We start from the raw sequence: 27,222 nt of genomic DNA, 5'->3' as shown, positions 1-27,222 counted from the left end.
ACCAGACCCAAAGGAGCGGGTTCTGGTTATACACAGCCAGCCAGCATTGTATCAGAAGGACACTCTGTGGTATTTCAAAAGGCAACAACACCCCCTGCCTATCCCACCTGCAAAGTTTTCAGCCTGCCTGGAAGTATCTACAGGAACTGCCGATTGCTGTGTTGCCCAGAGTCACTGGGAAAGACCGATGCTGCTGCCAAAAGTGGAAGTGCTCGCCAATAATGGGCATGGTTACATATTCTGATACTCACGAAGACGCCAACATGATCTTTAAAATCGTTCACTGAATTCCCAACTTCTGGAGCATCGGAGAATGACCTAAAAATCACAAGAAGAGAGCAACTGCTCGGAGAGATGCGGGTAACACACACAAATGGCTGACCTTCGCACATTTGCACCCACTTAACCGAAGGAGGAAAGTTATACCTGTTCCTCTTTGTGTGTGGACATTCTTACATGTGATTTAAACCTGGATCGTGTCAATTCAAACCACAGTAAGAACATCACATCCTCCTAGTGCACTAGTTTAACATCAGACCTTTAGTTACACTGGTGCAACTTCTGTGTTTAGAGACGCCCTAAGACACACTCCTAGATCTAGATTTGACAGGTGGAACGTGTCCAGTCCCATCAGCCATAACTTCACCCTTTAACTCCCATCCCAGAACAGAAAGGGCAACTGTAGCTACTGACTGTTCAAGCCCCATAAGCTAAAGATGAAGCACAAGATAAAGACCACTCCCCAAACCTAATTATTTTATTAAAACAACAGTCTAGGAACAAATTGGGTCAGAGTGCAATGGCCTTCCAGAGCCCATCCATTCACAGTATGTGGCAAATCGAACAAGAGGACTGCAATTTTTTTTATCAACATCTTTGATACAAGGAGCATCTCCAAAGGCCTGTTAAATGTTACAGCATCATTACAAAGTTCAAACAGGAAATTAAAGGAGAGCGAAATCAAGAGGTGTCGAGTTAAAAACAGGGATTGGAAATATCTCAAAGTATCGTTAGTTTTACTGCAATAAGCACCTCAGTCATAGACCAGGACCCCACTGCGCCAGGTGCTGGACTAACAGAACCACCCAGCCCCTCTGGTGCAATGTAGGTGTCTCAGTCTACATCACAGGATGTCCCAAACATGCTCAGTCAAGGTCCCTCAATGTCTGGGACTATTCAGAGCCAGGGTGAAGGAGTTTATGGGAGGGGATGGGTGCCGCAGCCCAAGAAAGATGGGCCAGCCCCAAAGCTCAGATCTGGTTCTGAACGTCCCTAAAGTTTGGATCCAGTGATTCGATTCACTGTTGTAACCTCCCCCCATCTGTCTCTATCCATCCGTCTCTTGTCTTGGATTTTCAGCATCTTGGTATCCAGGCCATCCTTTTGTGCTCTCTGTAAGCACAATGGAGTCCTGGCCTAGGATTAGGGCCCCAGGGTGCTACCATGATACAAATAAATAAGTAACCATGTGGTTTGGGCCAGGCACCAGGTCTCTTCCAAGCATGTCCCTTGCAGGGGAATGATCCAGGCTTCCCCAGAGCTCTGGATCCAGGGGACTGGAGGGTTCAGCCCCTCCCGCCTCTAGGACTAAACTGCAAACCTAACTTTATCTCCCGCCCCCCAAACTAGAGCCCCCCGTCGCCCCCAGGCATGGCTCGGCTGCCCATGCCCCGCTGCAGACCGGGTGCGGCAAAGGACGGTGCAAGGGACTCTGCAATCGCAGCAACATCCCCATTTCTTAACTGAACAAAGCAAGGAGGTCAGCTTCCCCCAGGCGGCCCCCAGCAGACCCACCCAGGCCTCCGCCTGACCCCGCTGCTGGGGGAGCCCCTGGCAGAGCAGGGAGGGTGCGGGCGGCAGACGCAAAGCAAAGCCCAAAGCAGCTGCCTCTGGCTTCGCACAGTCCAGCCTCCCTGCTCTGTGAGCGACGGGCTTGCAGGGGGCGGGGCCGGACTCTGGTTGGCCGAGTCGCCTGCCACTCGCGGCCGCTTGGCCCTCCCGTTGGACGATGCCCTGCGGCCTTATCATTCCATCTCCCGGTGCTCCCATTTCGTCATGTTGCTGCCACCGCCCCCTGCCTGTGCCGACACTCTCCGCTCCGCGTCCCCCTCCGCCAGGAAACATAGTCCCCCTCTGCTCCTCCTAGCCCCACCCACCCACGCTCTGCTCCTCCTAGCCCCGCCCCCTTTGCTCCTCCCCCCCTCCAAGCTCCTGTGCTCCCCCCCTGGTATCTGGGCTCCCATCACCCTGGTATCTGGGCCCCTCACACCCCCCTGGAGGGGCAGGGTGGCTGCCAGCGAGGGGCACAGAGGTGCAGCCAGGTCAAGGCACAGGCCCAGGGCCACCAAGGAAATCTGTAGCAGAGCCAACCACTGAGCCCTGCTCTCCTGGCTCCCAGTCCAGTGCCTCAACCATCCTTCCCCCAACCCCCCTCCTTGCATCCCTGCCCCCTCTCCTCCCTTCCCCCATCCTTACCCCCTCATGCCACCCTCCCTCCACCCACCCCTGCATCCCTCCCTTCCCCCCAGCTTTTCCCAGTCTCCTCCCCAGCCGTCCTCCATCCCTTCCCCCCACAGCAGCCCCCCCTTCTTTCACCCCTCCCTAGCATCCCTTCCCTCAGTCTGCTCCTCCCCATCCCCCAAATCCCGCTGTCCAAACCAGCCGCCTTCTCCCTTCACCTGTGGCTACTCTCAGCAGCCCCCCAAACCCCTCCCAGCCTCTCCTCCTTCCAACGTCTCACGGCCCCCCATTTCCCCAACCCCTCCACTCTCTTTGCCCCTGCCCCCAAGGGACACTCCGCTTTCCCCAACTCACCCCCCACCTTTCCCCTAGCTGCTGCCCCACAAGTGAAAAGTTACAAAACTCCCACGGGGGGGGGCATCTCTGAGTGCGAGGGGGGGCATAATTTGTACAAACCCTAAAGCGTGTATGGCGGGCAAATGGAAAGAGAGAAAAAGAAGAGAGGAAACTAGAGAAGAGGGAGGAAAGAAAGAGAAAAAGGGCAGGAGGGTGTGGGGGGGCGAGAACAGAAAGGGACAGGAAAAGGGATAGAAAAGCGGGGAAAAGAACAGGGTAGAAAAGAAGAGGGAGACAGGAGAGGAGATGGAAAGAAACGAAAGGGGAAAGAGCAGGGGGCAGGAATAGAAGGGGGGAGGAGAGAAGGGGCAGGAATAGAAGAAGGGGGGACAGGGGGCAGGAGAGAAGGGGCAGGAGGAGAGGAAGAGGGGAGAAGGGCAGGACGTGGGCAGGAGGCAAAGGGCAAGGAACAGGAGGGGGGAAGGGGGCAGGAATAGAAGAAAGGGGGAGGGGCAGAGGGCAGAAGAGGAAGGGGGAGGAAGGGGGAGGGGCAGAGGGCAGGAATAGAAGAAAGGAGAGCGAGGGCGAGGGGCAGAAAAGGAAGGAATAGAAAAAAGGGGGGAGGGGCAGGAGCGGGGTAGGAATAGAAGAAAGGGGGCAGGAGAAGAGGAAGGGGAGGGGCAGAGGGCAGGAATAGAAGGCAGGGGCAGGAGGGGTTTGGCAGGGGGCAGGAATAGAAGGGGGCAAGAGAGAAGGGGCAGGAGGGGTTTGGTGGGGGCAAGAATAGAAGAAAGGAGCAGGAGAGAAGGGGCAGGGGGGTTTGGTAGGGGGGCAGGAAAGAAGGGGCGGGGGGGTTTGGTAGGGGGCAGGAGAGAGGGGGCAGGAGGGGTTTGGTAGGGGCCAGGAATAGAAGAAAGGGGGCAGGAGAGAAGGGGCGGGGGGGGGGTTGGTAGGAGCAGGAATAGAAAAAAGGGAGCAGGAGAGGAGGGGGAGGAGTTTGAGGGGGCAGGAGGGGGGATTGGCAGGGGGCAGGAGGGGGGATTTGGTAGGGGTGGCGGGCAGAGAGAAGGGGAGGGGTTGGGGGAGGGGGCAGGAATAGAAGAAGGGGGGCAAGGGGCCGGAGGAGGGGTTGGGTAGAGGGCAGGAGAGAAGGGGCAGGAATAGAAGAAAGGGGGCAGGAAGGGGGGGGGCAGGAGAGAAGGGACAGGAGGGGGGTTTGATAGGGGGCGGGAGGGGGCGTTGGTAGGAGGGGGAGTTGGAAGGGGGCAGGAATAGAAGGCGGGGGGGGGGTTGGCAGGGTAGGAGGGGGGCAGGAACAGAAGGCAGGAGGGGGAGGGGTGACGGCGGGGCTCCGGGCCCGGCGCCGGCCGCGGGGAGCGGAGAGGAGCGGGGCTACCCCTCGCCCCGCCTCGCCCCGCCCCCCCCCCCCGCGCGGCGCAGCTGGCCCGCGGCGGAAGGATACGGCGGGGGGAGGCGGCGCCCGGCACCCGCACCCGCAGCGGCAGCAGCAGCGGCAGCCCCGATGTGCAGGCGGGGCGGGGGGGCTCCCAGGTCCGCGGCCGCCCCAGCGCCAGCAGCCGCCCGCGCCGCGGGGGGACGATGAGGAGCCGGCGGCAGCAGCAGCAGCGGCAGCGGCGCTAGGAGCCGCGCGGCCCATGCGGAGCGAGCGCGTCCGCCGGCCGCCGGGCGAGAACAATAGAGCCCGCGGCGGGCTCCGGGCGGGACGGGAGCGGGGCGCCGCGGGCCCCAGGCAGCCGGCGCGGGGGCAGCAGCCGCTTTGTCCGGGGGCCGCCGGCGGCGGCGGCGGCGGCAGCGCCTGGGGGGGGCTCCATTCCCCTCCCCCCTCGGATGCGCTTCTTCCTGAGCAGGTAAAAATCCTGGGGGGAGGGGGGGGATTTGGGGTGCCCCCCCCCGCCCGGCCCCTGCTGCGGGGAGTTCGGTGCGCGGCCGCCCCCAGCAGAACTGCTGCAAACTTCAGCCGTGGGGGGGGGGCGCGTCCCCCCCCCCGGCCTCTGCGGTAGGGAGCCCCCCTCCTCCGAAGTGCAAAACCCCCCTTTCTGGGGGGGGGGAGCGGGCGCGTCGCCTGCCTGGTGGGGCGGATTTAGAGGGTTGGTATATGGGGGGGGCTCTTCCTATCTCTCTCTCCCCCCCCCCACCACCCCGGGTCCCTGCTGCATGGAGCTTATTGTCCCTGCTCCACACACGCGCCGGGACTCATGCAAACTTCGGCTCCGCTCTGGGGGGGGGGCGGTTCCTTTCTGCCCCCCCCCGGTCTGTGTCCATGGAGCTTAGCGTGTGTGCGCCCCCCCCCCCCCCGAATTGCTGGAACTTCGTCTCGGATCCTTCTAGGCAGCCTCACGGGAAAAGCTGGTTTTGGGGCGGGGGGAGTTCACTGCCTCCCCCCCTTTTTTTTTTCTGCCTTAATTTTCCCCGCCCCATTTCCAGGTCCCCCTGGTCGGGAGGCAACTGGCCGAGTTTTTTTGGGGGGGGGGAACAAAGCCCCGTGGGCCCTGTCGAGGGGACTGTTTGGTTTGGGGGGCGACGACACCCCTCTTCCAGGCTGCTGTTGCACGGAGCGGATTGACCCCATCCTGGGGCTGCAGGCTAGATTTGTATTGAGGGTATGTGGGGTGCGGGGGTCGTGCGTGGAGCTGGCTTCGGGGGGGGGGGGGCTCCTCTCCAATCCCATCCCATCCCCACCCCTCTAAAGGCCGCTGCTACCCACGGGCTTATTGTTCCCCCTCGCTCAAGAGCTGTTGTGAACTTCAGCCCAGCGTGGCTGGGTGAGTGAAGGGCCTGGCAGAAGTGGGGTGGGGTGGGGGGGCTGCTTTCCAGTGGCCACAATCCCCCCTCCCCTCCAGCTGGACTGCTGCAAACTTCCTCCTGGCTCTGTAGGGTGTTTACCTAGCAAAGGATAAAAGTTTTTTTTTGGGGGGGGGGGGTGGTAGTAAGTGGAATAACTCTCTAGGCTCTGGTGCATTTTTCGTGTTTAAATTCGGGGGGGGGGGGTATTGTGGAAACGAGGGTCTGGCAGAGCAGCTGGCTGGAAGAAGGTTCATTGTTCCCCTCTCCCAGCCAAGTTTAAAGAGCTTGGAGTGAGAACACGACCTCCCCCTCCCGCCCCAAACCACGATGGGAAAGTTGTGTGTGTGTGTGTGTGTGTGTGTGCGGGGGGGGGGGGCATAGAGTGAATCTTCGCATTAAATCTTTGGTCCATCTCCACAGGCCGCTGTGGACCGTGCAGGGCCCCCGCTGCCTGCCGCGGGGTTTTGTTTATCCTGCCGTCGGAATGCGCGCGCCTGCAGTTGGCAAACTTTTGCTTGGAAGTGCAGCGGGGAAGGCAGCGCTCCCCTTCGTGCCCCTTTCTGCCCTCGCCCTCCCGGGGGGCCGTGTGCGTGGGGGGCCGGGGCCGGGGTCGGGGCGGGCGGCCTCTGCGTGTTGCATTGCGGGCGAGCAGCAGGCGCTTGGTAGGCCCTGTCTGGAGTTTGGGAAAGCGCTTTTGGGGAGGGAGGGAGGGAGGGAGGGGGTGGGGGAGGAGAGGAGCGAGAGCTGGGGGTGGAGGAGCCTTTGTCCAAAGGCAATAAGGTGCACCTCGGCTGTGGTGGAAGAAACTCGAAAGTCTCAGGTTGAAGTGCGTGGGGCGAGGGGTAATAGGGGAACATCTGCTGTGTGTTAACTCGGGAAAAGGGCTTCTCCGCTGGCATGCAGCGGGAAAACTGCTGTGAATGATTTCAGATTGAAAAATAACACTCTCCAGCAGCTCCATTTGCTTCAAAGGCAGAGGGCCCCCCCCTCCCTCCCTCCCTCCCCGCCGCCCGCCTGCAGTTTGCACTGGCTGCTGGTTGGAGGTTGGGGGAGGGAAACACGAATCCTGTTCACTTGTTAGCCCCTCTTCCCTTCCCCCAACGCTCATGGCTCAGCCCTGAAAAAGCCATTAAAAACGTTTTGCACGATGCACACTTTTGGTCGTTCTCACACATTCAAGTTCTGTTGTTTTTTTTTTTTTTTAAAAACAAAACCAAAGCAAACAAAAACAGCCCCAGCCTTCCCTCTGTTACATGATCAGGGCAGGGCTTTTGCTTTACAGGACACTGGCTTTTCTTTTTAAAGGCTAGGAGGGTTTTAAAAGTACAGATTTCATTTCTTTTGGTGGGCATATTGTATAAGTTGCCTCTGCGAACTTAATAAAACCCTGTCTGTTGCTCCCAGCCCCCTCTGAGAATTGCAGTTGTCTGGAGCTTCTTAGGTGAGAGTTGGGTTTTGGGGTTTGATTGAGCAGGACCCCTTCACACCCAGCCCTCCAGGTCTTGTTTTTGACTTGCTTCTCTGGGGACTCCTTGCCTGAGGAGGGCTGTTCTTTCAGTACCCACTGGGCAGAGGGAAAGGGAGAATAATGTTTTTCAAAGTTGCTTTAAAAATAATTGCCGGATGCACTGATGACACAAAGACAGGTTTTAAAAAAACAAAAATCCCTTGGCTTTTTTTTTTTTTAATAGTGGCAGAGGTCTTGTATGTGCTGGATCGATTTCAGCATATTTATTTTTTAAACCTCACTGAAATGTAATGGATGAGCTAGTGCTTCCTCGGAATATTTTGGAATACAGAGTTTTGTATGTGTATAAAAATATTAAACTTGTGATGAATGAGTTAAATTATTGTCTAGCTGCACTTGATAGCTATAACTGAGTTTTAAAGAGGAAGAAGACTGAATTCTTTATCCCATCCCCTGCCTCCATTTCTGGTTTGATCTCTCTGGCTATCTTCCTTTAAAAAACAATCTGTAAAATTGGTCAGAACAGTATTTACCTACTTTGCAAGATTGTTTTAAGGGTTTTATTTTTGGAAACCTCTTTGAAGGTGAAAATAATTATTATTTAACTTTATTTTCTCCATCTTTTGTGAGGAGTTTATTGCCTTTTTGGTAGGTAATTCTTGTTACCTAAGGGCTAGATTTTGAGTTGCCAAGCAGCCATAGCTCCAATCAAAATAAAATGGGAGCTCTGCACCCTGGAGTGGGGGAGGGCATGAAATCAGGCCCTTTTTAAACTTTAAAGAGAAATAGACAAAAACAAGTGGGAGGGGAACTCCCACAAACAGAGGGGGTAAAAAGCCCAAACCTGCCAAGAGCCTGAATGATAACTTGCCTGAACCCTTTGATAAATGAGCTGACTTTTTTTTTCATTTGCTGCATGCCAGGAGCAACAGAATTGGTCTGAATTAGTGGAATTGGCAGCAAAAAACAAACATACAAGTGTGTCTGGTCAATAGAAGGCTTGTTCTTGCCTCTGGGTGCCATGCGAGGACTTTCACTGTGTTCTGAGGTGCAGAAGTTGGAAGCTGGGCATTTGTAAGGGATTTTTTTTTTTTTAAATATTCATCAGTGGGGTGGGTAGTTTGCGCTAGTCATTAAAATATCTCTTCCCCTCCCCCATGGTTTTCTTTAGGACTGCCACTGTTGAGTCTGTGGGAGTATGAATCAGCAGCAGCAGAGAATGGCTGCAGTTGGGACAGACAAAGAACTCAGTGACCTGCTGGACTTCAGTATGGTAAGCAAGCTCCTTTGAGGGGGGCCTTTAAAGGGACAGTAGCTTCATTTGTTTCCAGTGTTCCTGAGATCTAGAAGAATGGGCGGGGGAGAATGTGAGCCTGAAAAGTGAGGTAAATTGGAGATGATGGGTTTCAGATACGTTTTGTGCACTGCAGCTTGATTCTTTTTTCTTTTTCTTTTCCCCCTTCAAGTTAAGCAATGGGGGACCCTGGTCAGCATGGAGTAAAGACTTTCCTTGCAGTGAGCACATGGTGATCTTTGGGTGGGGAAGTTCTGTGGAAGCAGAAAATATTAGTCTGTTCTGTTTAAATGCTCATAGCAAAATGTGCTGGATATGACCTCTGAAGCTTTGGCTATGTAACTGATGCAAGGATGTGACTTTGCTTAACAGTTAATTCATCAGGTTGTGTTTTTCCTGTTCCCAGATCCAAATTGTTAAATACGTGTCCTTCCAGATTATTCTATGTCAGTTTGCAATTTTGTGGAGCAGTTCTATATATATTTTCACAGAGATTAGGTACTCCTGTACCCCTATTCCTCGCCCAAAAAACTCCTCAAAGCTCTACAGTAAAATTTTGAGGCTGTCATTAAAAATAAAGTAATCGTGGCTAAGAAGTTACCCAGAGAATGTATGTGCTCTTTTGGGGTCACTTTTAGTAGTAGCAAACAAAGGCTGCAACCCTGTAAATACACAAATATGCTTAGCTTTACACATGGGAATTGTGCCATTGAAGTTAGTGGTACTGCTCAGGTGTGTAAAGACAAGTGCATGTGTAAGTGTTTGCAGGATCAGGGCCTATATGTGATGTTTGATGGTAATTGGTGGGTGACCTGTGGAAAGAAAAAGTTACTGTTTTGAACGTGAACTCCAGCTTTGTTCCTCTGTCATGTGCTGTACCCTAATGACACATGGCATGTCTTGCTTTGTAGATAAGCAAACCTACCATACAAATTGGAAAAACACAGCTCCACGGAAAGGAATAACCGTTAAATAGCAATGAAGACCTTATTCTTCTGGGTTGTTCTGAGTATACTTAGTTATTTGTCAGTGATGCCTTTGTGTTGATTTTTCTTCCCGTTGGGGTACAAAACAAGGGAGCATGGTAACAATTCCTTGCCCCTTATTTCCTTTATAATCTGTGTTAACACACTGCATCTCTTCTGGATCCCAGCACAAAGATACAACATAGATAAGAAAACTGCTGCAAGTTAGCTCTATTCTAAGAAATCAGTAAGAAGCTCCAAATTGCACAGGCATCCTATGTATCCACATGTAGTCTTACGACGTGTTCTCTTCTTAACCTGTACGAGAATTCCCACGGTGGTGGGACAAGATGAACTTCTCTCAGCCACCTACAGCTGATGGGAGGTTGATCTAATCAAAAAGTAACGGTAATATCTTTTACAGTTGCTAGGGGAGCTGTGACGACGCTATACCTCAAAAATACAAATATGTTCAGGGTTCATTGGGGAAGGGTGAGCAACTTCTTTTCTCCCTCACTTTAGAGGTCTCTGTTCCCTTTGGCAGGTGTACTGGAATTCACTGCTCGCTTGTATGTATGAGAGATCCACGTTTTGAACTGCAATATCCATAATCTAGTTCAAGATTGGACAGTTTCTTATTTCTCTTCCTTCCTTTCCAAAAAGAATTCCCAACCACTATTTGCAACTTAGTTTATAGCAAATTTGAAAATATCCTTATTTGCAACTCCTGTAATTGTTTGGGGCCATTATAATAACACATTTCCCTTTTGTATTCTAAAACTCTCCCTGGGCCCAGACTTTGATATGGAGCTAAGATTTAATAAATTGGGTAAAATTCCTGTTCTCTTAAATTAGTGCAAATATGTAACTGTTGAAATCACTGTACCAGAGCCAATCCAGTGTGAGACTGGAATTTGGAGCATTGTGTCCGTATGACACTTGAATAGGTAGCTGCAGGCGTGCAGACCTTTTGATGTCAGTGGGGCTCCATGTGAGCACTAGGGTCTGTGGCTTGCAGGATTGGGGCCTGAGACAGTTTCCTGCATAACTCTGTTTCTGGGAATGGGTTATCTCCATAACAAATTAGGCCTGATCCTGCATTGTCAAGTCAGTGGGAATCGGTTAGTGAGTTTTGGAATTGGGCCTGTTGTGTCCATCCGCACTCAGACATGAACATACTTTTTTGCCTAAAGAGGTCTCTAAAAATAAATATCCCACTAAGAATGAGAATTTAAAAACCTACAATAACATAAAACTCACTAGCTAGTAGATAATGTTCGTATTGATACTTGTTAAGTGTACTATAGAAGTTACATAGTTAAATCTTTGGAGTATTGCAGGGTGCTCACATGTCTTGTAACTGGAATGTAACTTATTTGTCTCATGGTCTGGATCTCTTGGGGTTTTTTTTCCCCTCCTTCATCTCTGAATAAGCAGGAATGAAAAGGTGTCCCAGTGATCTGTGTCAGAGTAGGATAAAGGAGTGAAAACTATTGAGGCCAGGACTTTGTGGTTCAGCAGCATCTGTTTAGACCAGTGCTTTCAATCCGTTTTTCTAGGAAAGAAGCGATTTCTGGACCAGCTCTGAGCTGTGTTTGCCACCCAATTGGGTGAATTTTCTGTCCTGACACTAATGGTTGTGTATATGAGGCAGCCTAGTCTGTGAAAAATACTGTAAATAAGGTAAACTCTCCTATCCTGGGGAGAGGGATTTAGACCACCAAAAAAAAAAGAGAGAAAATTAGGTATGTATTAAACTGTAAAAACACCCATCCAAAGCTTTCTACCAAAGTAACTTGCCAGTAAACGGTGAAAAGCAAAGAGTGTTGTAATGTCTATTTAAGTGGTCTGAAGTTACAACTCCAGGCCAAACTCGCAGGCCTGTAGACTCACTGCTTTGGGGTGTGCAGATCAGAGTTCTTTACAAGTGCCTCTGAGCTCAGTGCCTCAAAATGCAAGTGAATTTGTAAGCTTGCTTTTACCGCTGCATTCGTGGCAGCGGGCCAGAAGGGAATCACAAATCTGGGAGAAGGCATCCCAGAAAAATTTTGAGTATTGGTTCAAAGTATTAAATTTAATTTTCCTTATTAGACTATAATTTTAATGATAGTTCAACTTGTGGCTTGGCATTTCTGAGGCTTCATGTACTTGCCCTCTTCAGAAGGGGCTTCAGCCATAGTTAGGCTGCAGTCACAGCCAGGACTTTTGTAATCTAGCTTGTGGCTTGTCACTTTAACTTGCTGTTGTTCACGCCATCCAGCTTTATTCAGACAAGCAGCCGTCACAACTGTGTGTGTCCATGGATCTCCATGCTGCCTAACTGCACTTGTCTCAGGGCATTCTGGGAAAATTTGGGAAACTATCCCATGATGCCTTAGTAGGGAAATAGTCCTTGAGGGCGCACACGCAGAGCGGCGGAAGAACCAAGCCTCTGGTGTGGCGTAGTCTGGGGTGTCGTAGCGCGATGAGAGCTGGGACAAAGAAGCAGCAGCCAAACAATTACACAGGCATGGTTAGGGGTCTTGTCTGTGCTGCAGAAGTGTGCCAAACCAGATATGTGGAGGCGGCTGAGTGCCAGTCTAAGCCTCTGGCAGGGTGAAATGCTGTTAGCTGCCACTGTTAATAGAGTATTAACCATATGGTGTGCGGATACCAAGTACTATATGTCGTAAGTTGCTGTGTGGACAGGACTTTACCATAGACCGTAAAAACAATTCCATCTGGAAGAGAGCACTCTGTATTAAATGCTGAACCACATGGATTCAGCCACCCCATGAGGAGTAAAACTTTGTGTGCAAGGCAGAGTTGTGTCCAACCTTCCTAAAGCTGAGTAACAATTACCTGGCTAGTTTTGCATGGACAGACTTTTTTGTCTGGAGCTCCTTAAAACTTAGCTTCAACTACTTCCTAAAGTTAAAACACTAAGTGTTGTTAAAGCAGTGCCATATGTCTCACTGTAGCGAAGGCAGGGTGCCTGCATTTCCATGATAAAAACTCCTTTTTGTTTAGAATAGAATTGTAATAAAGTTCACTTTACGTTTAAGTAGGCAAACAAAGCCTTAATTGGGAGGATTTTGCTTAAAACAACACTTATGCCTTTGCTAATTTTGTTAAGTGGAATCCCCTCTATTCCCTCCTAATAGAAAAGAAGTTAATGGTTGGATATTTTATGTGCTCCAAAATAGCTTTCAGGTTTAACTTTTTTATTAATTTGAGACTTACCTTATGAACTAAAGGCCTGCTATGTCATAATGAATTGCTCTTTAATAGCAGTAAATAGAATATTTTTAATGGACTTAGTATGCATGAGTAGCAGCTACATAACTAATGGCTGCTTTGTTATAGTCTGAGCAGGTGAAAAATTCACTTAAAATAAATTAAGTCTGGGTAAAGTGTTCCTAAAAGAAATGTATTGATTTTTCAAAATATATATTAACTCCATAGGCTGCAATGGCTGTAAAATCACTGAAATCTGTCAGCTAATAAACATATAAATAGGGCCCTATCAAATTCACAGCCATGAAAAACACGTCACGGACCGTGACATCTCGTCTCCCACCATGAAATCTGGCCTTTTGTTTGCTTTTACCCTATACTCTACAGATTTCATGCGGGAGACCAGGGTTTCTCCAACTGGGGGTCCTGACCCAAAAGGGAGTTGCAGGGGGATCGCAAGGTTAACATCCTTACTTCTGTGCTGATTTCAGAGCTGGGTGGCCAGAGAGCGGGGGCTGTTGACCAGGTGCCCAGCTCTGAAGGCAGCGCCCTGCCAGCAGCAGCGCCGAAGTAAGGGTGGCAATACCCTAACATGCCACCCTTATTTCTGCACTGCTGCCTTCAGAACTGGGTGGCCGGAGAGTGTCGGGTGCTGACTGAGGGCGCAGCTCTGAGCTGGGCTCCTGGCAAGCAGCTGCCACTCTCCCGCTGCTCGGCTCTGAAGGCAGCGCTGCTGACAGCAGCAGTGCAGAAGTAATGGTAACAGTACTGCAGCCTCCCCTACAATAGCCTTGCGGACAACCCCCCCCCCCCCCCCACTCCTTTTTGTGTCAGGACCCCTACAATTACAATACCAGGAAATTTCAGATTTAAATAGCTGAATCATGAAATTTACTATTTTTAAAATCGTATGACTGAATTTGGTAGGGCCCTACATATAAAATAAGTGACTGGACAAATGAACTTATAAGCTTACCTCTTAGAACGTTGCTGGTATCTTAGATGTAACCATCCATTAAAATACATCTCTGTATTTTTTTCCCCACTTGGTTTGGATTTGTTTTTTATTGGATCCAAGAATGACACTGATATCTGTGGGGATAACCTTTAAGTAGTTGTCATCTGTCAAAGAGCCTGAAGGCATCTGTGCAATACTGTATACAGAAATTTAAGACGGGGGATTTTACATAACACCATTAAACCTATGTTGTTCAAATCCAACAAAGAACAAGTAATGAACCGATTACAAAATTGGAAGAGCTTGATACTTAGGCCCTTCCATTGCTTACTGTTTTTTCCATCTAAATATTTTATTTTTAAAGTAACATTTAAAAATAAAAAGGAAATTCACAGTGGGTGGGTGAACTTAGATTTTGCTGTTGAGTGATACAAACTAACAAAGGCAGAGGACACTCTTAATCTGATTTACGCTATGCCCTTAAATGAAGCATAGCAGTGTGATTTTAAACCCACTTCACTGTGGAAAAACAGAAGTTGACAGTATAAGCATTTTTTTCCTGCATTTTATCTATAATATATGGCTTGTAAATTCGTATTGAAGTAACATTAGTGTGCAGTTCCTTATTTATCAAATGTTGTGATGCTTTAAAGTCTCGGCTTGCTTTGATGAGTGATAGTTCTTTGATTCCTATGGTAATGAGAGCAGGAAAGGGTTACTTCAGACTCCCACTGACAGTATCTTTCAAAACAGACTAAGGAAGATGAAGGTAAGAGGTGGGAAGGCATCCCTCATTCATGTGTGTTCAGTGTGTGGGCGTGTTGGGGATTGCCAGAAATAGTGGTGCTGGGGGGAGACCCCTTTTGCAGAAGTAGAAGAGAAAATGTGTATTGCACAATGGAACAAAACTAGACATTTTCTCCATTGGTGTTTTCACTCTAACCTTGTGGGTTTTTTGTTGTTGCATCAGCAATTAAGCAGAAATGCTTTATGAAAAATAAGCAAACTGTGGCTTAAGTACAAATCGATGCTCGATATCAATAAATTCAAGGGCTTCCCCCCACCCCCCAAAAAAAAAAAAAAAAACAACCCAGAGAGCTTCTTTGCAGTTCTTAGAAATGAAGATTACTGACCATTTCAGTTAAAGTAACATTTCTCCTGTCTCCAGGGGAGGGAGTAAGGCAATGTCCCTTGCTGTCTTACTGGGCTAATGAAGTGAATTTCTGACAATATCATTTTAGTATCCCTTATTTTAAAAATCTCTCTCTCTAAACTGACAGGCTGGGTGGGATAATATCTTTTATTGGACCTAGAAGATATTACCTCATCCACCTTGTTTCTCTAATATCCTAGGACCAGCATGGCTACAAAAACACTCTATATAAACTAACATTGCTGTTGCTCTAAGGAATTTCTTTACTAGCACTGAAAATCTAAGTGTCTTGTGAGCCTTTTGTTTAGATATTTTTTTAGTTGGATGTGTCCATGCTTGCACACGCATACATACATATTTTCACAAGTATGTATGGGAGTTGGGCACCCAAATTCCATGGCTTTTCAATGGAAGTTGATTGGCTAATTGGTCTTTCTGCCTTTGAAAAATCTCCCCCACATACTCCTGTATTTTTGAGATTAGTAACCAAAGCTGAGCAGACAACTGTGTGAAGGAACACTTCCTGGTCACAAGAAAGCATCAAATATGTCAGGGTATGAAATGCTGCATTTCTTTCTTAAAGTGTTATTAAATTGTTTAATCCTTAAAGTATTATAACTTTGAGTTATTCAGACATTATGAAGCTAAAAATAACGTAAATGATTTGATGGTGGAAGTGTCTGAGTTTAGTATTAAAAAACATTTTAAAATGTTAATTTACTAAGCATTTCCCCACTAGTTGTTTTACTGGCCAAAGCTCAATGAATGTTTTCTTTTCTGCTGCAGGCAGGTGCATATACATTTTTAAACAACAAATTTTTGGAACCCACCCAGTTTATTTTAAAAATATTTGTCCAAGTTAGCTGACTAGGTATGCAGTATTTTTGAGGAAGCTCTCTGGCAGAGGGAGATTAGCTATAAATTGTACCAGTAACAGTGTAGCAAACAGGTAGCTAAAATGACAGATACTGTAAAGCACATTAATCTTTCTGATCATGTGTTACATAATGTTGGAATCAGACTTATCTGCCTACAGATTCTTGCAGAATGTCCACTACCTTGGCTTATTTACACTGGTGCAGTGTCTCTGGGTGGAAAGGGAAAGTGGATGGCTATTTGATGTTCACATTTGGCCCCCAAAAGAAGAGGGACTGGGGGAAGAGGAGGGAGGAGAATCTTCTGGAGTCGTAAATAAGGTTGTGGTGCACTGAAGGTGAGCAGCAAATAAATGTGTAGCTTAGTCATCAGTTTTCAGAGTAACAGCCGTGTTAGTCTGTATTCGCAAAAAGAAAAGGAGTACTTGTGGCACCTTAGAGACGAACCAATTTATTTGAGCATAAGCTTTCGTGAGCTTCAGCTCGCTTCATCGGATGCATTCTGTGGAAAGTGTAGAAGACCTTATTATATACACACAAAGTAAGATCTTCTAAACTTCATCGCATGCATACTGTGGTAAGTTTAGAAGATCTTACTTTGTGTGTATATAATAAGGTCTTCTACACTTTCCACAGAATGCATCCGATGAAACGAGCTGAAGCTCACGAAAGCTTATGCTCAAATAAATTGGTTAGTCTCTAAGGTGCCACAAGTACTCCTTTTCTTTTAGTCATCAGTGTCTTCTCTAGCTCGAGTCACTATGGTAGCTGCTAACCTAACGTCTTTCTAGGATATAGGATAGCACCAAATGAGGAGGGGGGGAAAAGAAGAGGAAATAAACCAGGTCTTCGTGTGTAATTTAATTTGTGGGAGGGAGTGGGGTGAACCTCTGTTTAGATGGAGAGTGGGTACTACGTCCTTTACCCTAATTTATTGATAAGGGAATGAACAAATACTTTGTGGCCTTGTGATCTTCCTAGATTTTTTTTGCCTCCTGTAATAATGTGGGAAAGAAATAATGAGCCCTAAGCACAGGGGTGGGAAGAGGAAACCTCTCTTTTCCAGTGCAAATGAGAAAATCCCAGAAGCTGCTTTTTCATGAAAAAGAAATTGGAAGGTCTGTGTACACAAAAGTTTACTTGCTTGGGAATAGACAGATACCAGCTCAGAGTTGGAACACACACTCTCTTTCTTCCCTACTATATCGACCAGCTGAGAAAGCAGTTGGAAAGATTTCTGCACTCCCCGTACTTTTATTTCTTTCTCGTCCCTCCCTTACCACAGCACAGCAAAGCTAACGTATTGAAATCTCTCTTCTTTCTCCCTCTCTCTCATCTTCCTGTTTTTCTAGATGTTCCCCCTGCCAGTGGCTAATGGAAAAAACAGACCCACGACGCTAGCGAGCACGCAGTTTGGAGGATCAGGTATTGTCTTCTTTTCCCCTTCTTAATGCCTCTTTTCAGAGTTAAAAACAAACCCAAAGCTCCAAAGCAAAGGGAGTTGTCAGTTTCGTGGATGCTCTTTAATGTATTTTCATGGTTCTATTGTGCTGCTACTGCTCTGAGTACCAATGTTAATTCCATAATCCCTTGTGTGTGCGTGTCCGGGAATCCTTTGCTGTTGTGTAACTGAGGTGAAACTCCATGAATAGCTAGAAGGTTAATTCTCTTGGTTGGGACTTTCAAAGAGGCCGAAGGGAGTTTGAATTCCAATGGGATTTGGGTGTTGGACTCCCTTCAGCCCCTTTGACAATCCCAGACCCTTTTGTTCTATTTCAGTAGATGGTACAAGTACCCGTTCTGAGTCACCCTTGCCCATTCATCTCCAGTAGCATGGCAGTGAGGGCCTGCTGGGGCTGGTATACTTCAGTAGTTTGGACATCCAGTTTTGAAAATCTTGGCCCTAAAGGTAGGCTCCTATCTCAATATTTAGGGACCTAAATAAATGCTTGGAATAACTTCCTCCAGCTGAGGGTCTGACCCCTGGTTTTCAGAAGCACTGAACACCTGCTGGGTGCTTGGCAATTTTGAAAATCAGGCCATTTATGTAAGTGCCTAAATACTGAGTTTGGGAGGATGGGGGAGAGTTTTCAAAAACATCAAGGGGATTTAGGAATGCAGGTTCATTTAAAGACACTGGGGTTTGTGCTCCTAAACACCTTAGGTAATCCCTCGTGGAGCTTAACTTTTTCGACCGTTGAAGGAAGATTGAAAAAATTGGGTTTGTTTAGTTTGGAAAAGAGAACATTGAGAGGGGACTTAACAGTTTTCAAGTACATAAAAGGTTGTTACAAGGAGGAGGGGAAAAAACTGTTGTTCTTAACCTCTGAGGATAGGACAAGAAGCAGTGGGGCTTAAACTGCAGCAAGGGAGATTTAGGTTGGACATTAGGAAAAAAATTCCTAGCTGTCAGGGTGGTGAAGCACTAGAATAAATTGCCCAGGGAGGTTGTGGAATCTCCTTCATTGGAGATTTTTAAGAGCAGGTTAGACAAACGCCTGCCAGGAATGGTCTAGATAATACTGAGTCCTGCCATGAGTGCAGGGGACTGAACTAGATGACCTCTCTAGGTCCCTTCCAGTCCTATGATTTTGTGGGAGTCAGCTTTCCATGTCTGAAATGTTGGCACTAACTGGGAGAGGCTTCTTAATTCAGTATTAAAATAAAATACTCCCAGCACTATACTTGGTGTACTCTGGGGCTGTGTGGCTGCAACAGGCTTTCTGTGCTCAGGGATGTTGCATTCGTTACAGTTGTATGGGATGGGTGCTCTATAGAATAAAGTCTGTGGCATGCAGGAGGGTCTTGTTGCCTTTTATCCTCCTACCCCTATATTCCTTCTCCCTTAACTATGCTGATGCCTTTGTCGATGGTTAAAATCTCAGCTGTTCCAATACTGATTAACTGAAGCCACCCAAGATGTGTAGGAGTGTCCCACCCAAGATGTGTAGGAGTGTCCCAGTCCTATAAACCTGGCTGTGCTAGTGCTCTTAAGAAAACCCCCAAAACACGCTGGGATGGTGAAGCTCTGGCAGCATACGCTGTGATTGACTTGGGTAGAACTGTTAATGAGTATTGTTCAGGCTGCTGGAAATGGCTCAGCAAGAAAATACTGCAGTCAAATGTCTTGCTTTTCCCACCTCTCGCGCTGTCGCCTACTGGGATGTCAGGATGGAGGGAGGCCTGGAGTTTCAGGAGCTCCTGGAGCCAGGCAGTGAGAGATTTTGGGTGACAGAGCTGGCAGTCTTGTGTGTGGAAACTTTCAATCTACACGAAGAAACATTGCCCAGTGGTGTCCCCGTGGCATCACTTACAGCTCTTCTGCCCCTGAACTTCAGCAGCGTTTGGGGCTTCCAGAACTTAGCTCCATCTCTAAACAGTTTTTTGAACAAACATTTTCCTCTATATACTTTAAAAATAAAGTTTAGGTTTTTTTAAGTATTAATTTGTTATAAAGCACAACAAGTTTTAATTTGATCCATGAAGACAAACACGGTATGGTGTGCGAGTGCTTCAGGGCTATTTAGTTTACCTTGACAATGAAAAAGACAGGGAAGGATATATTGAAAGCGGGTGGGGGGTTTAAGGAAATAGAGATGTTTTGGTAGAAAGTAAAGGAGAGGTGTAATTTAACACCGGTGGAAGTTGATCTCTGTAGTGAACATTCCAGCTTACACGTCTCGTACTTTGCTGCTAAAATAATCAACAAAAGAGACACCACAAGCTTGTGAGAGAGCAAGCTTGCATTCAGTCATTTCCTGCTTGGCTGTTGGCTTGCCTACTTGATTTGCAGAGCTGGCCAGTTCATGACAAGGAGTAGGAGTGCTGGGGAAATAGCCTGTGGTGGGCTAGCGTCTTTCACTCAGATGCCCAATGTCAGCCTGAACATGTACAATCTCCTCCGGCCCCCTCCCCTCCACAAGGTGAGTGAAAGGTAAAGTTGACACCACCCTTCCTCTAAGCCGCTGTTTTTGATATGGGCTTTCTGAATGGTTCATAACAATCATCAAGGAGTGATCTTCTACAATTGCATTAAAGGCGATTGCATAGCTGCCACTGTCCCATTCTCCGGGCTTAGTGGGAGCCTTCAGTTCTGCCGATGGGCATCTTGATTCTGAAATGCAGTTCAGTTCAGTGTTAATGGAAGGCTTTTCATGCAGTGAATGGCCTAGAGTCTCCCTTTTTAAAGGGTGAAGTGTATATTTTTCCTGTCAAGAGTTAATAAGTGACTTTTCGTTCTGCTTTTGGGTGTTAGTGTGTTTTCATGCCGACTGGTGGGTGTATAAATCTGAAGTGTAACAATGACCTGTCATACCATCCAGGGTCTTGTCTATATATATACACACACACGCCTTGTACTAGTTAAACAGGTTTCATTTGAACTGGTGCAAGGTCTCTGTGTGTAGAGAAGACCCGGGATGGTGTGGTTGGTCATTGTTACACCTGGCTTATATTGATTTAGTAACTTACATTGATGTAAGCCAGTTGTAAATTGTTTAGTGCATGCACCCAGGGGTTTGCATCCATCTAGCTAAATCTGTTTTAAAAACTGATTTTGATTAAACTGGTGCAACTGTTGGGCATAAAGGCCTGAGTCGTGGTCTTCCTTGAGATCTCTGCTAATTTGAAGATTTAGATCTGTGTCAAGGGGGAAGAGTGCCTTCATGCCACACTTTAATTTGGTGATAGATAATAGCCCCCTATAGCTGCTAGCACCCTCACTACAGTCTCTCACTATAATGTAGGCTCTCGTTGCTGGACTACAGTGCTTTCTTTCAGATGAGTTGTTAGAGTGTTTCACTCCCAGGTGGAAATCAGAACTGAAAAGAGCGAAGAAGCTATGCTTTTGGGTGATTTGGCCAAATTGTCTGCACTTGATACAATAGGGTGGTCTTCCCAAACACGAGACTGGTAAATAGGCATCAATATTAACTTTAAAACAGTATTACAAGAGAATTGCTATGACAAAACCAACCAAGTTTCAATGCTTTTCAAATCCTAATTAATAATGCTCTCAACCTCCCTTTCCTGAGCTGTTGTCCCACGTCCTGTGGGATTTATTCAGACTAGAAGCTCCTCGGGGCAAATGTGGCCTCCTTCTATGTGCGTAAAGTGCTAAGTAAATCCCAGGTGCTAATGTAGACTACTAAATATAAAAATGAGGAAATCCCAATATTAAAGATGACATTTTCTGGGGATAGTTTATATTTAAACACTCCTCCTTCTCCCCCTGCTTTGTCTCTTAAATCACTCAGGGAGAAATCAGTTTACATTTCCAGTGGTGACCTTAACTCTGCCCTGTCAGTCTTGCTTCCCTCCCCTGATTAGATGAAGGAAAATGGTTACCACATGGATGAAACTTGTGTTCCTAGTTGCACAGATCTTGCAAGCTGTGTCTGCAGGATTTTTGGCACACACAGGACTCCTCAGGAAAGGTAACATCTTCACAGAGACTTTTTGTGTTGCAACGAGAGTTTTCCGGAGTAAACGTTTCAGACATGGGAAGGTATAGTTACCTAAGCCAAGATTTTAAAAACTGGAGTCTAAAGCTAGACTCTGTGGGGGATTACCTAAGGTGTTTAGGAGCACAAATCCCAGTGTCTTTAAATGAACCTGTGCTCCTAAATTCCCTTGATGTTAAAACCTCCCCTATGCTAAAAACTTTGTTTTCAGTTCTTTCCCCCTGCATATCCAATATATGCCAGTTGGCTTGAGTTTTAGACTTTCTAGGCCAAGCTGTCAGATATTTGCAATGGCAAAAAGATTAAGACTTTTCCAAAATTAAAATGCCAGTTATTTGATATATCATCGCTCACAGATGACTAACCTCATCCAACTGCCCTCCTCCTCAAAAATACTCCAGATAAATTCTGCCTCTGACAGGGCACAATGTGTATTACATTTCACGTGGAAATTACCTTTTTTAAAATTGATGTTTAAAGGGGCGGTAGCAGGTGGTGGTAGAATCACTATCTGTCCAACCTTAACTTTGGAGTTGCTACTGTTTTGGAACTGTCGGAGCAGTGCATGAGTTGCCAGTGGAACAGAACAGACAATGGTTGCTGAATTTTTCTATAGGGTCACAGTATCTGACTCGCTCCTTGCGTTATAAAGTGCTTTGGGATTATGTAGAACTTGAAAAGAGCTCTATGGGGAAAAACAAAACACCGGTGGTGGTGGTTTGGTGAGGTAATGCTGCACTTGGCCATCTTAGCCTCTTACATTTCTAAGAACTCGGTAGCATTGCTACATATTTCCACCAAATTTGAAGAAGGCTCAGGAATATCTTCGATTGGTTATAAGCATGCTGAGCTTCAGTTTTGTCTGGTTACTGGTAGCCCAGCATGGCTCCTGCTGATGGATTATTCTGCTTGCAACAAATAAAAGTTTGGCAATGAATGGCTTTGTTGTCTTGAGTAACAAAATTTGTTATTAAATTTGCGTTTCCTTTCTTGCTTTGTAGTCAAGGGAACATTCTAGCCTGAGGACTGTAAAAGGGAGCTGTGGGGGAGAAATCCCCTTTTTGCCACTATGCTGTGGTTTTGCCCCCTCACCTTCCCCCTCCTCTTTCAAAGTTTGTTTAGCACCTATTTGCTAGCAAGATTGGGAGCTGCGGTTTATTGTAGAGGGACTTGCTTTGATCAGGGCAAGTTCGTATAACATATTTGAGGCTGGCTAACAAGGGAGTTTTTCAAAGAGTTACAAGCTGGTGCATGTAACAAATTTTAAGTTATAGTCTACTGAACAAAGTCAAATGCATTCTCCCTGGAGGGAGGTGAGTCTACATCCCTTTTTAAAGCTCACTTTAAACAACATTTGGCCTTAGATACCTGTGGCAACAACACTGAAAGCCATAAATTCTGTGAAAGATGAGATTGTCTCTTTAATTGGTGCTCTGGGTGAGCTGTTTGAAGATTTGATTACTTCATATGGACATGCAACCATTTATTAGGCCACATCCTAAAGGTGGAGTTGATGGGTTCTGTGTGCATGGGAAGGGGGTAGAGAGAAAGAGCCACTCTGCCTTCTGTTGCAGATCTGTGGAGATTAAAGTGACACTTTATTCATTATTTAACATGCTGAGAAGCCAACTTGCACATCTTAAGTAAAAGAAGCTAAAAATTACAGTGAGAGAGAGTCTTGAAGAGCTAAATGCAGGGTCTTCTATTGAAATCCAGGCAAGGATTGAATTTCAGACTGATAAATGGTTGCCAGCACTATTCCCTGTAATGAAGAAACCAGAAGCTTTTAATAGTTGGTTGTATAATGTTTTCCCACTAAATTAATTTATTTCCCACATTTGGATTATGGAGAAGTGGGTGTTCTGGGTTTTTTTGTTTTTGCTATTCTGATATATCGTGAAAGGTAGACGTGAGGTGCAAAAATATGACTTGATATTTAGCATTGACATTTCTGTACTGAAATTACTTATTTTAGGGTGTTTAATTTATTTTACTTGGGTATCATTTCTCATTCAGCAGCGTTGCAAAACGCTCCTTTAAAAACAAATTATCAGTCCAGGTACAATTCATCAGCCCAGCCCATATTTTACTGTGACCGTAGTTTATTATGAAAAAAAAAACACATTTACTCTGTTTTTAAAGGAAAAAAACTTGCTGTGGTCAAGTAGAGTTTTGCAAGGGGGTTGGTAAACGTGTTAGGTGTCGTTAGCTTGAAAAATACATTCTAAGACGGAAGGATTCTGTATTTGCATTATTATTATTATTATTATTATTATTATTGTAGACCAACTGATGTGCGTTTTAGAAGATGAGGCACTTAGACTAAAGTTTTCAAAAGTGTCTAAGTGGCTTAGGCACTTAAGTCCATTTTCAAAAGTGAGGCAGGGTAAGTGGCTGTGTTCCATTGTCTTTTTCCCCAAGCACCCAAGTCACTTTTGAAGGTGAGACTTAAGCTTCTTAGGGTGTTCCTATACTAGAGACCGCTGATGCAGCTGTGCTGTTGTAAGCTCTCCCGTGTAGCCACTCTGGCAGTGGGTTAATTACGTTTCCCGCATAATGTGCAGCGGTAGTGTCTGCAGGAGAGCGTCTCCCACCAACGTAGCACTGTCCACGCCGGCGCTTCTGTCAGTGTAACTTACGTCGCTCAAGGGTGTAGGGTTTCTTCACACCCCCGGAGCGACCTAAATTACACTGACAAAAGTGCTTGTGTAGACATAGCCTTAGTCACTTAGTTTTCACTCTCTTTGGCCCGCTTCCTTGTGCCTTGCCTCACAAATAGAACTTCGTGGGGTAGAGGTCTGTTCCCCCCCTTTTCCTTGGTGCTGATTCTGGAAACCCGTGGACCAGGATACAGAAAGCAGGATTAAAAAAAAAAAATGGAGGGGCTGAGGGGAAAGAGGAGCATTTCTGGAGGGGAGGGAAGGGAAGGGAATTCTAGCTGGCAGGAAGTAGCAAGCTGTGTAGCACAAAGAGAAGAGTAATATCTTCACACTTATCTCCATTAATCTAAAGTAACACCTCAGTTGACTCTTCAGTCTCTGATCCCCTCGTTATGTTCTTGAATAGGTATTCCTGCTCCCAGCACTTGCCTTGCCTTTGCAGTGGCTTCTCTTGCATCACTGCAGTCAGAGCAGAAACACTGGAACAAGGCTTTTCCTTTTTTTTCTTTCCTCCCCGGTATTTGTCTTTCAGAGTTTTTTATAAGCAATGGAGGGGGTGGAGAAGGGGAGATCCTGAGGCAGACACAACAGAATTCTAATCCGGTAAGGAAAGATGTGTTTCTGGAAGGAGTGCAGTGAAGGCAACCATGTTATCACTCAAAACAAAGATGCTCCAAGAACAAATACAAATATTTCTCTGGTAATTGGAGATATAACAATATAGTATTGTACTAATAGTTCTGTAGTTACGGTTGAGAAGGCACGTTCGTTACCAGTGAACAGAAGAACAGCCATGCTGGGTCATTCCCAGTGGTCCATCTAGCCCAGTATCTTATCTTCTAACAGTGGCCAATGCCAGGTGCTTCAGAGGGAATGAACAGAATAGGGCAATTATTGAGTGATCCATTCCCTGTCCTCCAGTCCTAGCTTCTGTCAGTTAGAGGTTTAGCACACCTGGAGCATGGGGTTGCATCCCTGACCAGCTTGGGTAATAGCTATTGATGGACCTATCCTCCATGAGCTGATCTAATTCTGTTGTGAACCCAGTTATAGTTTTGGCCTTCACAACATCCCCTGGCAAGTAGTTCCACAGGTGGACTGTGCGTTGTGTGAAGTAGTATTTCCTGATGTTTGTTTTAAACCTGCTCCTGTTAATTTAATTGGGTGACCCCTGGTTCTTCTGTTATGTGAAGGGGTAAATAACACTCACTTTCTCCACAACGGTCATGATTTTATAGACCTCTCTCATATTCCCCTTTAATAGTCTCTCTTCCAGGATGAACAGTCTGGTCTTTTTAATCTCTCCTCATATGGAACTGTTCATCCCCCTCATCATTTTTGTTGCCCTTCTCTGAACCTTTTTCAATTCTAATATATGGATGGGGTGACCAGAATGGCATATAGTATTCAAGGTCTGGGCATACCATGGACTTAATATAGTGGCTCAGAAATTTTCTGTCTTACTGATTCCTTTCCTAATAGTTCCTAACATTGTTAGCTTTTTTGACTGCCGCTGCACATTGAGCTGATGTTTTCAGAGAGCTCTCCACAATGATGCCAAGATGTTTCTTGAGTGGTAACAGCTAATTTAGACCCCATCGTTTTGCATGGATAGGTGGGATTATGTTTTCCAATGTGCATTACTTTGCATTGATCAGCATTGAATTTCATCTGCCATTTTATTGCCCAGTCACTCAGTTTTGTGAGATCCCTTTGTAACTTTTTGCAGTCTGCTTTGAACTTAATTACCTTGAGTAATTTTGTATCATGTGCAAATTTTGCCACTTCACTGTTTACCCCTTTTTCCAGATCATTTATGAATATGTTGAACAGCACTGGTCTCAGTACAGATCCCCGCTGTTTATCTCTCCATTGTGAAAACTGACCTTTCGTTCCTATCCTTTGTTTCTTGTCTTTTAACCAGTTACTGATCCTTGAGGACCTTCCCTCTTATCCCATGGCTACTTACTTTGCTTAAGAGCTGTTGGTGAAGGACCTTGTCAAAGGCTTTCTGAAAGTCCAACTTCACTTTATCAACTGGATCACCGTGTCCATGTTTGTTGATTTTTCTCTCTTTTCCCCCCCCTTCCCCTGGCCCCCAAGAATTGTAATAGACTGGTGAGGCATGATTTCCTTTTAAAAAGTCTTTCCCCAACAAGTCATGTTCATTTTTGTGTCTGGTAATTCTGTTCTTTACTATAGTTTCAGCCAATTTGACTGGTCCTGAAGTTAGGCTTGTTGGCCTTTTAATTGCCAGGATCGCTTTTTTAACCTTTTTTAAAAAAATTGATGTCACGTTAGCTGTCCTCCAGTCATCTGGTACAGCAGCTGATTTAGTGGTAGGCTATGCACCACAGTCACAAGTTCTGCAATTTCATTTGAGTTCCTTCAGAACCCTTGGGTGAATACCATCTGGTCCTGGTGACTTATTACTGTTAAATTAATCTTGTCTTTATGTGCATTTAACTTTCCGAAGGGAAAAAATTCACCCTTTGGGCTGAAATTTCTTTTGCTGGTTTTTCTACCTAGAGGAAGAAAATTGAGGGGGGAGGGCTGTGGAGTGAGAGGGAGGCATGTTCAGAATTTTTCAAACGGACAAAATTTTAAAGTGAGGAAAAGCACTATTCCCCCCGCCCCCCATGCTCTGGTATCTCCAAAGCTTTATTACACTCCTATAACAAACAACTTCTCTTTAGAAACTTCAGACTTGACTCGGGCCTTGATTACAAACAGAAGTTGTGCCCCTTTAACTGTACTGGTATAATTAAAGCAGTTGAACCCCTCTGGATGAGAAGGGGAGTAAGCAACTTTGTCACTATCACTGCATCCACGTTGTGGATTGTACCAGTATAATTATCAGGAGGGCGGGGGAGGAAGATGAGGGGGAAATCGCACGATAACTGACAGTCAAACTGATACAAAAGCTGTGTGGTGACCGGGATTTAGTACTTGGTGAGGGTAAATGCATGGTATTCTGTTTTCAAGAAACTTTTTAAAAAGGAAGAAAAAAATCCCCTTGCAGCCTCAAAATGCTCGTTTTATCAAAAATGAGGAAAAAGACATAAGCGTTGAAAAATCACCTACCGAGTATCATGGTTTTTTGTTCGAATTGTCACATTTTCAAGGTTTTCTTTGCAACCATGAGGTCTAGAGCCCTTTTGTTTTTAAATGAAAGATGGTATTCTAGACAACAAGAAGGCAAAGATGCTAGTGCAATGTGCCGCCCTGCGTCAGCCCAGTTCAAACCCTGCTCTCGTGGGATTATGTATAAATACTGTACGTGTTGCAGGCTTGGGTCCTAAATTGGTAAAGATGTTGCCTAGCTAGTCTGGACCCTGGCCAGTCACCCCTGCTCTCGAGTCCCTGTACGATGGCTGTCTGAATGTACAATCATTAGATCACATGATCATATCAAATTCTGCTGTATTGCATAGGCAAAATTTTGCAGTTGGCTCACTGTCACAACTGAAAGCCTTCCAGGCTGACTGGGCTCCTTCCAAAATGGGAAGATGGCTTTGGAAGGGGCCCAGCAGGTCTGGCAAGCATTTCTGGTGGACGTTGGTGCTGCTA

At 46.4% G+C, this 27,222-nt stretch overlaps 1 protein-coding gene across 8 annotated transcripts in view; it reads left to right on the top strand.

Moving 5' to 3' along the window:
- Positions 1 to 4,301: 4,301 nt before the first annotated feature.
- The window catches only part of TCF3 (transcription factor 3), a 120,749-nt gene continuing 97,828 nt past the window's right edge, over positions 4,302 to 27,222 (top strand). For 2 of the 8 annotated variants that reach the window (XM_048831026.2, XM_048831025.2), the window contains exons 1-3: positions 4,302 to 4,664; positions 8,241 to 8,342; positions 16,883 to 16,955. In XM_048831026.2, coding sequence (XP_048686983.1) covers positions 8,268 to 8,342; positions 16,883 to 16,955 — 148 coding nt within the window. In that variant the 5' untranslated portion in view covers positions 4,302 to 4,664; positions 8,241 to 8,267. Of the gene's footprint in view, positions 4,665 to 8,023; positions 8,144 to 8,240; positions 8,343 to 16,882; positions 16,956 to 27,222 lie in introns of those variants that run through there. The other 6 variants (XM_048831024.2, XM_048831021.2, XM_048831020.2 and 3 more) reach the window with 4 other exon arrangements.

Source organism: Caretta caretta, chromosome 25 (assembly GCF_965140235.1).
Source record: "Caretta caretta isolate rCarCar2 chromosome 25, rCarCar1.hap1, whole genome shotgun sequence".
NCBI classification, from domain to species: Eukaryota; Metazoa; Chordata; order Testudines; family Cheloniidae; genus Caretta; species Caretta caretta.
Note: the sequence above shows the minus strand (reverse complement) of the source record. Positions and strands in the feature narration are given on the sequence as shown.